The 16,395-nt window shown below is 37.8% G+C and overlaps 1 protein-coding gene across 1 annotated transcript in view; it reads left to right on the top strand.

Annotated features, from left to right (window-relative positions):
* tdrd12 (tudor domain containing 12) overlaps nucleotides 1–16,395 on the top strand; it is a 132,209-nt gene that overhangs the window by 87,568 nt on the left and 28,246 nt on the right. The window contains exons 21-26 of the mRNA XM_060838340.1: nucleotides 762–972; nucleotides 4,264–4,356; nucleotides 5,154–5,326; nucleotides 6,695–6,820; nucleotides 8,931–9,072; nucleotides 13,069–13,204. Coding sequence (XP_060694323.1) covers nucleotides 762–972; nucleotides 4,264–4,356; nucleotides 5,154–5,326; nucleotides 6,695–6,820; nucleotides 8,931–9,072; nucleotides 13,069–13,204 — 881 coding nt within the window. The remainder of the gene's footprint in view (nucleotides 1–761; nucleotides 973–4,263; nucleotides 4,357–5,153; nucleotides 5,327–6,694; nucleotides 6,821–8,930; nucleotides 9,073–13,068; nucleotides 13,205–16,395) is intronic.

The following is a 16,395-nucleotide window of genomic DNA, read 5'->3' as shown; positions in this document are numbered from 1 at the left end:
AAATCCACATTGATCCCATGTAGTTGAACTGTCCATCTTGGGGCACTTCAATCACACAGGATCAATGTGGATTTCGCCAGTTTCCTCATCTCCCCTCCCTCTCCCTCCTCCACCTTACCCCTGTCCCAAACGCCCTCTTGAACTGTCCTACCTGTTTATCTTCCTGCCCACCTATCACTTTCACCTCCACCTTCATTTATCTATCTCATTCCCAGCTACCTTCCCCCCCCAGCCCCACTCCCCTCTCATTGATCTCTCTGCCTCCTTGACCCATTTGCCTCATCCCTGATTAAGGGCTTATGCCCCGAAACGTCGATTCTCCTGCTCCTCGGATGCTGCTTGACCGGCTATGCTTTTACCACACTCTTCGACACTTATTGTGTCTCCTCACTTTGCACCACCTGCCGATTTGCACTTAAGAATACTAGAACATATTTGGGCAAAAAACCCAAAAATGAAGTGAAAAAATGGTGAGCAGACTGCGATGATTTGTGGCGTTTTGTCAGCTGAGAGAAATCTCCTACTGCGGTGTTTTGAATAAATTATTTTTGATGCTGAATTAGAATTTTGCCATCGTAAGATTCTAATACAAAGTATAAATCAAAAAATGTGACAGGAGTATGGATTGGAAATAATACATGATATTTGTCACTCTTCAATATATTGATTATAAGGTATTCTTCTGCTTTTAAGACAAAAACTGTTTATTTTCAAATTTAGCACAAATCTTTCATCAGTTATGTATTCTGTTATGCTTTAAGGGTGCAGTTACTAGCATTGCCAGAGAAAGCTGAAAGTGCAGTTCTCAGGAGCGCAAGAGTGAAATACATCGACAGTGGTCAAACTGGACTAGTGATGCAGAAACAGCTGCTCAAACTTCCTGCCAAATTTCAGGTTCTGCCACCACAAGTTGTTGAATTTATAATATGTAGAGTAAAGCCTATCGACAATGAAATGGACTGGAATCCACAGGTAAGGAGTTTGGAAGTCTGTTTAATGACATTTTTAAGTACATAATTTTTAGGTGATGTTCCAAAACATTTTATGAGAAAAACTTGATAGAAATAATTATTCTTAGCTGATAACAAGCAGGATCTTTCAATTCGATTAAACAGGAAATCTGGAATTGAAAATTAGCTTAATGGGCACAATCACTGAAACTGGCATCAAATGTTGTAAAAACCTGTCTGCTTTATTAATATCCTTCTGAGGAAGAAAATGTGCCTTCTCTTACCCAGTCTAGCTTACATGTGAATCCAGACCACAGCAATGTGGATCACCTATTAAATACTCTCAGAAATAACTTAGCAAGCCACTTGTTTAAGAAGAGTTAGGCATGGTCAACAAATGCTTGCAAATGACCATTCATCCCATGAGAGAATAAAATAGAGGTTGTTCCAGTTCATGTTTTGATCACTGGTAACCCCTAGAATGTGGTAGTGAGGGGCTTTTTTGATCGAAACACCGTTATTAGAGATGCTTTGAATGCAAGTTCATAGTTCCTTGAAAGTGGAATCACAGGTAAATAAGCTAGTGAAGAAGGTGTTTAGTTTGCTTGCCTTAATTGGTCACTGCAATGAGAATAGGAGTTGGGAGGTCATGTTGCAGCTGTACAGGGCGTTGGTTAGGCCACTATTGGGAAACTGTGCATTTCTGGTCTCCCTGTTTTAAGAGGAAGCGGTGGAGGCTGTTACAGTTATAACATTTAAAAGACGTCTGGATGGGTACACAAATGGGAAAGGTTTTCAAGGATATGGGCCAAATGCTGGCAAATGGGACTAGATTTATTTCGGAAATCTGGTCGGCATCTACAACTTGGGCGAAGGGTCTGCTTACGTGCTGTGTGTCTCTGTGACTCTGTCAATGCTTGGCACGTATATGGCTCTAATGTTACTTGTCATTTAATGTTTTTTTTTTCAAATGTTGCCATTGTATGGGCACAAACTTTTCTCAATATGTTAGGAGTTGCAAGTGGTCACAACATTATGCAGTCATCAGCAAATGTTCCGACTTCTGGTCTTTGGATGGAGGGGACAACTTTGATAAGCAGCTAGTGAAATATTTGAGTCTAGGAAATTACTCTGATGATTTCCTGAGATGATTGACCTCTAACAACCACAACCATCTATTTTACTGTGTGGGCAAGGAATTACTCTGGTTAGTGAAGCATTTTCCTCTGGTCTATATTGACTTCAATTTTACTAGCTACCAAGGGGCAGTATAAAAATAAGAAGTAGGAGAGGAAATATCTTTGAGGCATCTGAGGTATTATTAAAGGAGTGAAAGTCATTTATGGTGATTCTATGGCAGTAATTAGGTAAGAATGGAATAAAGCAAATGCAGTCCCACTCAGATGGATGTTGGTGGGAAGGTATTATGTTCTGCCTGGTAAAAGTTACAGATTGGTTGGGAAGCAGAAATCACGATCATGCAGTAGAGTACCATTAGATTGAAACAATGGATGCTGTAGAGAAATTTGGAAAATGCAGGGCGTTGCTTCAAAAAGAAATTTGGAGAGCAAATATGAAAAATCACCAGTCGATAACATTAGAAAGAATCCAAAGGCATTTTGCCACCAGGTTCGGCATTGATCCTTTGCTATTTGTTGTGTAAATGAATGATCTACATATGCATGTAGCAGCTGTAATCAGTAAGTTTGCTGACATTATAAAAACTGATAACATGGTAAATAGCAAGGAGGAATACCTTCGACTGCAAGACAACATGGGTGGGCTGTCAGATGGGCTGAAGAGTAGCAAATGGAATTTAATCCTGAAAAATGGGCAGTGAGGTAAGGCTAACAATGCAAGGGAATAAATGCTGAATGGTAGGACCTGAAGAGTAATGCAGATCAGAGGGACCTTCACATGCACTCAATGTGATGGTTAAGGTGGTTAAGAAGGCATGTGAGATACTTGTCTTTTGTTATTTGAAGCTTTGAGTACAAGAGCAGAGAGGTTACGATGTTAGGCCGCAGCTGGAGTACTGTATGTCGTTCTGATTACCAAGTTAGAGGAAGGATGCAATGGCACTAGAAAGTGCAGAAGTGATTCACCAGGCTGAAGCAATTCAGCTTTGAAGAGAGACTAGATATGCTGGGGTTGTTTTCCTTAGAGCAGAAAAGGCTATGAGGGGCATGGACTTGGTAGGTAGGGAGATTCATTTTCCATTAGAGGGGTCAATATTGAGGTGACACATTTTTTTAGGTAAGGAGCAGCAAAATTAGATGGATTTTGAGGAAATGTTTTTCAGCTAGGGAGCACGGTGGGTCAGTAGTTTGCACTGCTGCTGCAGCACCACAGGTTGGATTCCCACTTCAGGTGATTATGTGTGTGAAGTTTGCATGTTCTCCCTGTGTCTGTGTGGGTTTCCTCTGACAATCCAAAGATGTACAGATTAGGTAGATTGGTCGTGCTAAATTGCTTATAGTGTCCAAAGGTGTGTTGGTTAGGTGGATTAGCCATGGGAAATGCAGGATTACAAGGATGGGTTTGAGCTGGTGTGAGTCTGGGATGCTCTTCAGAGAGTCAGTGTGGACTTGTTGACCAAACAGCCAGTTTCCACACTATAGGGATTCTACGATTCCAGAGAGTTGTGGGTATTTGGAACTCACTGCTTAAAAGAGTGACAGAGGCAGGAACCCTCCTGACATTTGGCAATTATTGAGAGGAATACTTGAAACACTATTGCATACAAGGCTTAAGGGCAAACTGCTGGAAAATAGGCTTAGAAGAGATGAATATTTAATGACCAAGATGGATATGAAAGGTCTCATTCTGTGCCACAAAGACTGTGAGGCAGAGCTGACCGATGGGATATTTGGTGACCAATCCATGAGCTCGGTGTACATGATATGGGGAAAGAATTTTTTTTTAGAATACAGGAAAGGAAACCAAGGTAATCTTTGCATTTCAGAATGATCCTGACAGTATTCTTTCATTTTGATTCTAATGATAAACGATGACAGTATTTGATTTTTGAACAGGAATAGCCTTTGTTTTTAACCACCAATTCTTTGCCGTATTCTGAAAATTAGTGCTCTTTGTACTGAACCTATTTTATTGTATCGTTTTCTTTTTGATTTTGGCAAATCAGAAATTAAAGAATTAACCATTTTGATTTTGATCTCATTATGAATATTTTATTTGTTTGCTTTGTCTGGAAACAGTTTGCACATGTTTACCTATCATACGAATTAACCAGTGGGAGAGAGTCATGTGATTCTGTGTAGTTTTTGACTTTAAATTTTCTGATTTTGAATAGGTTTCCAGATATATTAAACAGAAGATTACCAATAAATCACATGAAGCCAAAATTGTTCTTGCTCTTGGTAATACTCTATGGCTGAATCCTGTAGTGAGTATGATAAGTTTAATGGCATTAAATCTCATTTCTAAAGTATATTGTTCCAAATATAAACTTATTTAATTTTGTAAGTGGCTGTCTGATGGAATTTTCTCACTTCTTGCTTAATTCAGAAAATTCACAAATATTTTTACTTCAGATGCTTAATGGAACATATAATTATCCAGAACCAATGAAGTTGAACAGAATTTTCAGAAATCATTTGTTGAAAAAAATAAATTGGACATTTTCATCTTCGATTATTATAATATGGTACAGATGAATTGCAGCGATGGACATTGGGAATTCATGGGGCTGGCTGAGGCTAACAATTAGACTGCAGAATTGCACAGTAGGGGACCAGGAAGTTAAAGGGAAAGCAATTAAAAAAGAATCCAAAAGTTTGGTTGTGGAATAAAGTTGGGTTGGAAGAAAAGAGCTCAGAAATTGACATCGTTGTGTCATCTACTTGGTTCTGAAAGGCTCTATGTTCATAGTGATAGAGCAGTACTGAAATTATTACTGGCATGATACATATTTACACACTAGTTTTGTTTGTGTTCCTCAAAATTGTGGAAAAGTTCTGAGATTGGAAGTGTTTGACAGACATAAAATGCCTTTCCCATATTTATATGAGAGTTTCTAAAATAAGTTCAGTGCAACATACAACCTCTTCTGATGTGTTCGCTGCTGAAATAAATAGATAGAATCTAATATTGTTCTATGACTTTACAAAATGAATATTTTAGTTTGATATGGCTAGTCACATGAATCAGCTATGTTACTTACGTTTGATAATATTTCTTAAGGTACGTATGGCTAAGTTAGCTGATCTGAAAACCACAATATTAGAGTACAACATTCGTTCACAAATCATGAATTCTGGATTTGGAACTGATAATGCAGAGCACATTGAAAGACTGAAAGGTCTCTGCAGGGTAGCTGGTCTTGGTTTGCCCAATGAGGATTCTCCCCGGAAACAGTAAGTTGTTCTAATATTGAAAATATCTTTCCAGTCAATCTTGTTGTTCTCAAATATTTTAGAATAAATAGCATTCATTCAGTTTAACATGGGAATTTCGGTCCTTCATTCAACAACATCATCTGCAAAAAGGATGTCCAGATCAATTTGCCTGGTGAGCTTAATATCCTGATATACAACATAGACCACGTTCAGCAAATAATATTTGGGCATTCATTCATTTTTTTTGCCTTCAATACATAAACATTTCTGGACAATTTTTTTTTCAGACCTGGCATTGCCTAAAATCAGCATAAGGTCAAATTAGATATGCTGAAGGTCCTGCTCCTGTATTATGACAGTCTTGCAAAATGTGTGGAGAAGCAAAGTAGGTCATGTACCATGTAAGCCCCAACTATTTTGTTTTTCCTAGTCTTCAACAGCCTGAATAATTTGTAAAGACCACAAGAATTGATTGGATAAGTTTTCTTCTCTCTGACCATCCTCCTCTGTTGTGTATTAGAGGAGGAATACTTCTCTCCTGTGCACAGCCCCAATTTGTGGGCCTGGACCCTTCTGTATTTCCTTGATGTGTTGGAACTACTTGTCATCTTATTAAATGGTAGAATGGGGTCTAAGGGTTAAATAGCCTATTTATATTCCTGAACTCATACGTTGATCTGGAAGTTGGATAGTCTTTCCTTTCACAAGACATGACTACTCTTGTATTTCTCTCTTAGTTCCTCTTTCTGATTCTGTTATGTGCCCTGTGCTACATACTGACTGTGAAGATATATAAATAACCTTTTATCAGTTGAAAAAATCCATTAAAGCTGCCGCTGGTTAGGATACTACTGTCTCAAAGTCTGAAATCACGTCCCATTCGAATTGTTGGTTATACATTATTCCAGATTCGTTGACTAGGTGACTGAAGCATTGAAGCTGCTAAATCAAACTGTGGAGGTGTGTGTCACTCCGTGAAATAGAAAGCTCTTCTGTGTACGTGTTATTTTAAATTTGTTTTGGGAAGATGGCTTGCTAAACTTTTGCCCCCAGTATTTTTTTGCAAATTATTTTCTCGTGTTCTTTGAGACATTACCCATTGTCTGGCCAAGAAAGTAAATTTCAAAATAAAATTTGTTGGCTGTTTGTTCTTTGTGTACTTTTTCACCAGCTTCAAGTATGTATATAAATGTGGTGTAGATTCATCCATTTTGTTCTTTTCAAATCCAAGTTTCTCTATAACAAGTCGGTTAAGTTCAGGAACTCATTACAAAGGAAGTATAATACAATAAAAGCCACATCCTGTTTTGATATGCAGTATGATCTGTAAAGGTTACTTAGTGCACTTCTATTAGTGCATCTGTGACATCAAACTTTCTTTTACAGGCTACATTATTATAACAAGTTAGAACACGTCACTCTCCAGAATGATGGAAACTACCATTCAGTTGTCATTTCTGAATTTTCTAGTCCAAAGAAATTTCATGTGCAATTAGTGGCAACAAGGGAAGCGTGAGTAAATATATTTCATATTATTCAAGTTCTGTAAAGATTTTAAAACGTTTTACCATCTAATTTTCTATCTCACATTCTCTCACACTGCTGTATCTGAAATCATATGAAACACTAAAGGTGAAAAACTAAACACCATCTTCCCCTACCATCAGGTTTTGTGCTTTCGAAAATGAAATTAACCAAAAAGTTATGGAAAAGAAAAGATTTATTTTCAATACTTCCATGCCAACTGTTGGTGACTTGTGCTTGGCATTCTGTGAAACAGAAAAGAGGTAACTATCAAGGTCTTTATTCTGAATCTAGTATCTTAGCTTCTTTTGTATCTTGTCAACAAGAAAATAGGTCTCATGTGTCATTATTTTTCAATCATTATTGCACATATAATAAACTAGCACAACTAAAACTATCAGCAAAATCTCAAAGGTGAGTTTTAGACCCTCTGACTAGTTCTTTATGGATTTTGGAAGAAAACCTGAAAGTTGTACCATAAGATTTTTCTGTTTTATCCACAATGCCATAGAGACCTGTGAAAGAAGAGCGGGAAATAAAAAGATGTTTGTGTCCTGACCAATAAAAGAAAACCAGAATGCTTGCTGTCATTTTAAAAATGGAACAAGCCACGTATTTACCTGACAAAGAAATTGAATAGGGAATGTGGGGAATAGAAAGGAACAAAAAAAAAGAAACCTAATACTTCAGTAGCACTAGGCATTTCCTTCAGTAGTGCTGTTGTTGGGCAGAAAACTGTCCCACATTATCCAAGCTTTATAAAACAGCTAGTAGAAAGTAAGGACTGCAGATGCTAGAGATTCCTGATGAAGGACTTATGCTCGAACCATTGATTCTCCGGCTCCTCAGATGCTACCTGATCTGCTCTGTTTTTCCAGCACCATACTTTCGATTTATAAAATAGCTCCCAAATGTTCTCCCTTCAGTCTTCAACATTGTTCAAATTCATATCTGGGAGTTGTTTATCTTATCGATCATCTTCCTTTAACATTACACAACGGTTGTCTGAATGGAGAAGTGCAAAAATAGCTAAAACATGTATTTGCACTCCCTAATTTGCCACTGAGAGATTATTTGCAAACTTTTGAATTGTTTTCAATTTCATCATCTTCTATAGTGCACAATCAAATGGATTTTAAATTTATCTGCATCATCCATGGGTGTCAAGACTAATATTTGCTATCCATCCCTAATTGTCCTTGATGTGATCAGCTTTCTAAGCTATTTCAAGGAGCAGTTTAGAATCAATCATTGCTATGGATCTGGAATCATATAAGCCAGATTGAGAAAGGGGCCATTTTTCCTTCCCAAGACATTATTGAACCAGATGAGATTTATGATAATCAATGGCAATTTCTGCCACTATGAGTCAGAGTAAGCTTTCAATTCCAGATTTTATGAACTGAATTTGGGGCAGTGGGATTTCAACTCTCAGCCCCAGGGCAACAATCACTAAACCCCAACTCACATCGCAACATAAAATATATGCCCCAAAAGTCAGAATGGCGTTGTAGGATTGTAGTGTTAGAGGCAGTTGGAGAAAATTAGAGGAATGAAGTGACAGTGCTGTGGAGATCTTTAGCCTCAGGATGAGCATGCTTAAGTTTGTCGTTGGCAGAGTGAAGTGCTCTGTAAATGTGCAGATCTGGTTCTGAACATAATTGAGGCTTGAACTGCAATTTAACTTGGCTTAAAAGGGAGAAATGCCATAGTTTTCCCTCCAGTGTGAATCTTTTGAAGCCCAGCAACCAAGGTATTGCAGTTTTTTTAATTACCATCCAGAGCAAGAGGAGCAATTCAAAAGCCACAATCGACTGACTCTGTTTCTCCAAACTTTTCTTTTCCCTCTCCTGATTAGAGTTGCTCTTCTGGGCACTTGCCTTGTAATGGTGGATTTGTCATGATCTCTGATGGTGGGTTGCATCTGCCAAATTTCATTGGCTGTGCAGCTCTTGGTTCCTAGCAGTTGATGTAGTCACATGGACGTGATAATGGGATACAGATGCTGAAGAGTGAAAACTTTTACTCTTGGTTGTGAATGCCAGTGTTTTGAACATTTCCTAATTTGGAAAATTATCAAATTTCCTTTCAATTTTAGGTGGCATAGAGTGAAGATCTTGTCAATTGTTGATTCCAAAAGGATTTATAAAGTGTTCTTTATGGATTTTGGAACATGCAGCTATATTTCTTTGAACAACATTCAACCACTATTGAAAGATGCCCTTAAGCTTCCTTTTCAGGTCAGTTTAAATAACAGCGTTTATAAAGAGAGAATTATTCCAATAAAATTGCAAGTAAACATAATTTAAATCACTTCTAAATAGTGCATCAAAGTTTTACACAATACTGCAGTGTAAATCAAAGAGCCTCTCATTATTTCTGTAAGGTTTAGAGATGGTGAGATGATTTATCATGAAGCATGACTTCAACAAAATTGTCTTTATGTCGTGCCTTGCTATTATTATGGACAGTGGAGAGAAATTGATTGGATTGCTATAATTTGCTCTTGTCCACAGACTGAGGTTTTTAAAACTAATCTCTCATTTCTTTTCCATTCAAGATAGACTGTAGTGTGTTCATTCAAACTCTATTTGGCAAATACAATTTTTAGATATCCCACAACAAACTACCTTAACAAAAGTATGGTTCGATCATTACATTCAACTGGGGATAATCGTCACCAGTCATGCATGTGCATATGCACTGGAAAGGAAACTTTGTGTGCTGGTCTTTGTGCTTGTGGACTACAACGCCACACAGTTTATGGGTATGACATTCCAGGGTTTTAGAATTTGTTCTTTAGTAATTCCTGCTGAAAATTTCCAGAATTTTGCCAAATTGTGATTGGTGGCTATGATTTAATCAGCAATTTCCACTTTAAAGATTAAAGAAGCAAGTATAGAGCAATTTAAAGGAATTTAGAATCTCTTTCAGGCTTGGGGACCCAACACCATACGTCTTTCAAAATTAGTCTAACATTGATCTGCCAGAGTTTTGTGCTTACTGTTCATGAGCTGCTCAACTGCTCTCATTACTTTATCAATCTTTTCCAGTCCTTTTTAGAGCATGTATTATAAGTTTGTGCTCGATTCTATGATTTTTTCAATGAGCTTGTGTCCCTATTGATGTTCCCTTTCTATTTGATAATTACCTATGCTGTGACATCATGTTAGTCTTAAATGAGGTGTTGAACTTTTTGATCTCTGTGTTCTAAGTCTTTGACTCTCAAGTGACTGCTGGGTTAATTCAAAGGAGTGAATGCTCATCATTCAACTGGCCACCGAGCAGACTCTGGCTTGGAAATGATGAATGGTATGGATATGCAGGAAGAAACTAAATGTTGTTCATTTAAACAGAATGGCGAAATGAATGTTTTGCATGTGTATCTGTATTTTAAATCGTTTATTGTATGAATCAAGTCCTGTCATCAGTGAGATAGACATAAATAAGTATATTTGGTTATCGAGGATGTCATGAATGTGGATCTGTCAGAGTTCTCCTTGCCCAACTTGAAGTGGATAAAACCTTTCTGTGTATAAGCATGTTGCACTTATCAAAGTCCAGAGAATTCAGACACAGGACCAAAGTTAAGAAACCCTAGAAATAAGAAGTGCTGGGAGTTCAACAGCAAAATCTTTGCAGCCTCTCATTATGTAGTTTGGCAAGAGCCATTTATTACAGCATTAATTTTCAAAAGTACCTGGAGCTGGATAGCCTAGCCTATAGTGACAGATTTATCAATCCAAATCTATCAGTGAGCCATCAAGCTAGATGCTTATGAAATGTGCTCCAGAATTTTACAGACCTGCCAGCTCAGATATGAAATGCAAAGTTTGGTTAGAATAGTATCAGAGAATCGCTACATGTGGAAGCAGGCAATTCGGCCCATAGAGTCTAAGCTGACCCTCATTGTAAGAGAGATTGAGCCTTTTTCGATCTAGAATTGTATTGGACTCCCTCAACTCTGCCATAATTCTTAACACATTAAAACCAACTGCAACCACAATCATATTTTGCATAAGAACTGAAGAAAGAAGTATAAGCAAGTTTTTTTTACAGCTCTTCATGCCTGATCTTCCAATCAATAAGGTCATGACTGACCTGCAAGCTCAGCTTTTTTGTACCAAATGGTTAAAGTATCCATGAATCACAGATTTGAATGCACTGAACGACTTAGCTTCCATAGTTCTATGGGCTACAGAATTCTGAAAGTTCATAATCTTCCAAATGAAGAAACTTCTCATCTTCCATTATATTCTTTCTGCCACCTTCATGCCATTCATTTAACCAGTCTGTGTCCCTTTGCAGGCTTTTTACATTTTTTTGAAAACTTCTATCTACATCCAGTTTTGCTTTGTCACAAAACATGGGTACATTAGACATTTCTAATCAACTAGTCCAGAGATTTTACTGCACACCTCTGCAGCAGGTGAGACAGGCCTCCCTGGCTCAGAGATAGGTATGCTACCACTACAAAAGCTCTTACACTTGTCCTATAGATATTTTAATCAACCTGTTCATAGATCTTTTAAGACCTGTCTAGAGCAGGTAGGACTTGAACCCAAGCCTTCAGGTTCTGCACTGCACCACAAAAGCCCTTAGACTAGCTCCAATACAGGTTAGTCCAAATTAAAAACAGCTATGTCTGATATGTGCACCACCCTAATAATAGTCTTTCCAGCTGATAATGACTTATTTATTCCTACTGTGTTTTTCTTTTTAACCAACTCCATAACCCTTGATTTTTGTATTATATCCTTCTGAATGTCTTTTGAAAATCCATATATATGTTTTCGTCAATCTGCTACTAAATGCTGAAAAGTAATACATTTGTTAAAAAAACTGTTTTCCCTTCATAAAACCAATTTGACTCTGCATAATCATGATTTTCAAAATTCCAAGTTACCACTTCCCTCTTAATGCTTTCCTCTATTTTCTAGACGAACTGCAGTTCCCTGTCTGTTTCCCTACTTCCTTGCTTATTCATTCAGGGGATGTGGGGTTTGATGACTGGCCAATATTTATTGCCCTTTCCCTAACTGTCCTTGCGAATGTGGTGGTGAACTTCCTTCTTGAACTGTTACAGTCTGTTTATTTTGGTACGCCCACAATACTTGTAGTGAGAGAGTTTTAGAGTTTTAACCAATGATACTGAAATAATTGCAATCCATTTCTGAGCCAGGATGGTGAGCAGTTTGGAGAATACTTTGCAGTTGGTACTGTTGCCATGTATCTTCTGCCCTTGTCCTTCTAGATGATAGTGGTCATGGATTTGGAAGTTTCAGCAGTTTGTCTTATAGATAGTGCACTGCTGCTCCTGAGTGCCACTGGTGAAGGAAGTGAATGTTTGTAGATATGGTGCAGATCAAGTGGACAACTTGGTTCTGGATGATGTAAAGCTTCTTGAGTGTTGTTGGAGCTGCAGTAGTCCAAACAAGGAGTATTCCATCACACTACTGATTTATGCCTGCATCTGCTTCTGCTATGTTCATCTGCTTCTGAATCCCTCATCTGTACTTTTTTAACCTTTTTAAAATTGGCAATTCTAAAGCTCTTCTGGCAGACATTTTAATATTTTCATTTCCTGTATACTTTAAACACATGCAAAAATTTGCAGTCATACTCAGCTTGCACTAAACTCTGTTTGAACGTCATCATTGTACGCATTGACCTACATCATCTCCCAGTTTAGCAATTCCTCAGTTTTTATTTTGATGTCTTGTTTCCAAAACCAACCCTCCATACTGCTTCTACATCTTATGGTTTTGTTGTTTTCCCGACAAACCTTCCAAGACTCTTCCATTTCTTCAATTTTAGGCGTTTTCTACAACCTTGATGATTTTTGCACCACCACTGATGGCTGTGTTTGCAGCTATGTTAACACTAAGCTCTGGAATGACCTATTTACATGTCTCTTGTACTTTAAGATGCTGTTTAGAATTTACTACTTCCAGACTACTTCGGCCTCAGATGATGGTGGAAGTGAAGACTGTGATGTGGACTAACAGCTCCTGTAAACCATTTTGGTCCAAATGTTAAATAGGAATGCATTACTACGTTGACAAATTTTACATGCATCTATCTGTCCTTTTATGATCAATTGTTTTAATTTTCCTTTAATCTGCTTGAAGTGCTAATCTTGAAGTCATTGCATTGCTTAACTGTGGCCTTCCACTTTTAAATGTGGTTATGATTGTGGATTAATAAAACTAATCTTGATTATCTTGGTATTGAAGGCAATCTGCTGTTCATTATTTGGTGTGGAGCCCGTGGAAAAACTTTGCAGTCGGGAGATTAAAGAGTGGTCCTGGACTACTTTGCAGGATAAGGAACTCCAAGTGAAAGTAATTGAACAAAGTAGAAATGATCTAAGTAAGTTGATATTGATGGTATCTGAAAATATACAAAGCTGTTATTTCAGCAGTTTCAGTTCTCAGAATTAAATTATTTGTTTATAAAAACATTTTTAATTTTTAAAAGAAATTTGCATTGTGAGGTACTCATCAATCTGATATGTGGATATGCTTTTTGGTCCACGGCTCCAGTTAAATTTCAACTGGCCATTAACACTGAAACTTCAAGTAATCATTGTAGAATTGGACATTGTAATTTTTAAAGTTAAAACATTTCTGAAAGTTTTCAAAGATGAAGAATTGCTGAGTCTTTGAGAATTGTGGGAATTTTGCTATAAATCTGGTTTGGATGCAGTGAACTCATCATTCCAGAGGGCTGGGCTGATTTTCTGATATGGGTTCAAATTGCACCACAGCAGCTGGTGATGAATTGATTGGTGACCATTGATTGTCATAAAATATCATCTGGTTCACTAACGTCGTTTTAAGGAAGGAAGTTTGCTGTTATTACCCTCAATAACGTTGTTTGTCAGCTTATTTCCAAAATGGCAAAAGTGAGGACTGCAAATGCTGGAGATCAGAGTCGAGAGTGTGGTGCTGGAAAAGCACAGCAGGTCAGGCAGCATCCGAGGAGCAGGAGAATCGATGTTTCAGGCAAAAGTCCTTCATCAGCCTTCCAAAATGCGCTAGGAAGCCACTCAGCTCACGGGCAATTAAAGATGAGCAACAAATACTGGCCTTGCCAACAACACCCTCGTCCCATGAAAAAAATGAAGAAAATAATTGCTTTTGTGTTGGTCTCTAGAGCATACAAAAATGACCTTCTCTATAGCCTAGCATGCAAGTAGATTTATTTGAAGATGGACACTACTTTTAAAAATATACCTGCTCTAAATGCTGGTATCTTGCCCTTGACAATATGTTAATGTGCACTTCGGTCTCTGTAGTACATGTGGTGAAAGTACTTCCATGATGTTAGCTGGGAAGCTCACAATGATATGGGCCAAATGTTGGCAAATGGGACTAGATTAATTTAGGACATCTGATTTGCATGGATGAGTAGGACGGAAGAGTCTGGTTCTATGCTGTCCAACTCTCACTCCAGATTTGCCCAAGGTTGGGATGGAGCTGGTGTTCATATTTTCAAATTTGTTGCTTGAGATGAAAAGCCTTATACAGTGGGGACATGGCAAAATTTGGGTATGTATTGTGCGCAACTAAGCAATTATTTGCAAAAGTCATAAAGATGCAGAATTAGTCTATCCAATCCATCAAACCTATGCTGACTCTCTATAGAACATTACACTTTGTTTATTTTCTGTAAATGCACCTGTCCCATTTTCATTTGAATTCATTGTCTCCATTCCACCACTTACGTTGGAAGTTATGAGTTTCATTATGAGTTTTTGATTATTACCACTCACTGCCTGAAATATGTTCTTCTTCATCTCCCCTCACCCTTCTGTACCTCTTGCCCCAAATCTGAAATTTGTGTACCCTAGTCAAGCTGTCAGCTAATAGAAAATTTGTACTTGTTTACTTTATCTAAATGTGTCATTAATCTTGTGCACTTTTATCATATCACTTCTACTCTCAAGAGAAAAACTTTAGCTTTAGACCGTAAGAAATAGGAGCAGGTGTAGGTCACTTGGTCCATCAAAGCTGTTGCATCATTCAGTATGGTTATGGCTGATCTGATTGAGACAAATTCTATTTTGCTGCCCCATAATTCTTAACTCCTGTTGATCAAATGTTTGTCTAATTCAATCCTATCCATATTGTGACCCAGCCTCCACTATTCTCAGTGAAGAAGAATTCCTATGACATTCTGAAAACAAATATCTCAAATCCATCTAACATGAGAGACCCCAATTTTTAAACTGTGCCAGTCCTAGATTTTCCTGTGAGAAAAAACATCCTCCCAGCATTTGTCCGATCATGACCCTTAGGAATGTTATATGTTTCAACATAACCATCTTTATTCTTCTAAATTCCAGTTAGAACGGTTCCAGTGTATTTACCCTTTTGTCATAAGACTATCTTTTATTGATGGAAATCAGCTCAGTGAACCTTCTCTGATCAACTTAGAATGCAGTTGTATCATTACTTAAGTCAGGAGACAAAACTGTACATGATACTCCAGTTGTGATTTTACCAATGTCCTGTACAGCTTTATTAAGGCTTGCTTTTATGTTCCAGTTTCCTTGCAAAATATGTGAAACTTTCGGTTTGCCTTCCTAATTTCTTGATCCGTACGTACACCCTAACGTTTTGATCAATATGTTCAAGCACAGCCAGGCTGCCCTGTGTTGCAGCATTCCCCAGTCTCTAGGGGAGATTATTGCATAATTGTTGCTGGATTTTGGTGCTGAAATTTGAATTAATTTAATAAATCTGAAATGTAAAGCTAAGCTCAGTAATGGTAACCATGATAGCCATAATTTTGACTGTTGTAAAAATCCATCTAGTTTGCTAGGGTTTAGAGCAAAAGATCTGCTGTTCTTACCTGGTCTGGTCTACATAATATACAAGATCTACAGCAATGTAATTGACTCTTAAACACTCTCTCAAATGGCATAGCAAGCTCTTAGTTCAAGGGTAATTTAGATTGGACAATTGCTAGCTTTAACAGTAATTCCCACTTTCCACGAAGGAGTTTTAAAAAGAAGCATCTCTCCATTTAAATGTTTCATTTATCTCTTCTCCCTCATTATGCCCCATCAACCAATTCTTTTGCCCATTCACTAAATCTATCTCTTTGTAGGTGCACTGTCCTCCTTACAACTTAGTTTCTTATTTCCTTCCTTTATGTCAGGCATGGCGTCATGTTAAACTAGTTGTCACCTTCATCTCTGAACCTACCTCTTTGGGGCAAGAGTCTTCCATTCGCTCCCCAGACCTTTTCAGCCATCTCTACTGTTTCTCAACCTGGATCAATCACCATCCTGTTGGCTTCTTACCGGTTTTGATTTTGTCATTGAAAACTGTCAGTGTCTCAGAAACCACCCTGATTTTTGTTTCCATCACTCTCAGATGCTAACCAATCTCCTCTGAACGTGTTGCTTCCTTTCTCTCCTGACTTTTTTTTTTAATCAAACCTGCAAGTCACATTGTGCTGTTGTCATCTTGTATAACAATCTCTTCCTTGCAGAGACTGACTGCCAACTCTTAGACACTAATGTTATTTTCACTGGACCATTCCCCCCCACT

The sequence above is a fragment of the Hemiscyllium ocellatum genome, chromosome 17 (assembly GCF_020745735.1).
Source record: "Hemiscyllium ocellatum isolate sHemOce1 chromosome 17, sHemOce1.pat.X.cur, whole genome shotgun sequence".
NCBI lineage: Eukaryota > Metazoa > Chordata > Chondrichthyes > Orectolobiformes > Hemiscylliidae > Hemiscyllium > Hemiscyllium ocellatum.
Note: the sequence above shows the minus strand (reverse complement) of the source record. Positions and strands in the feature narration are given on the sequence as shown.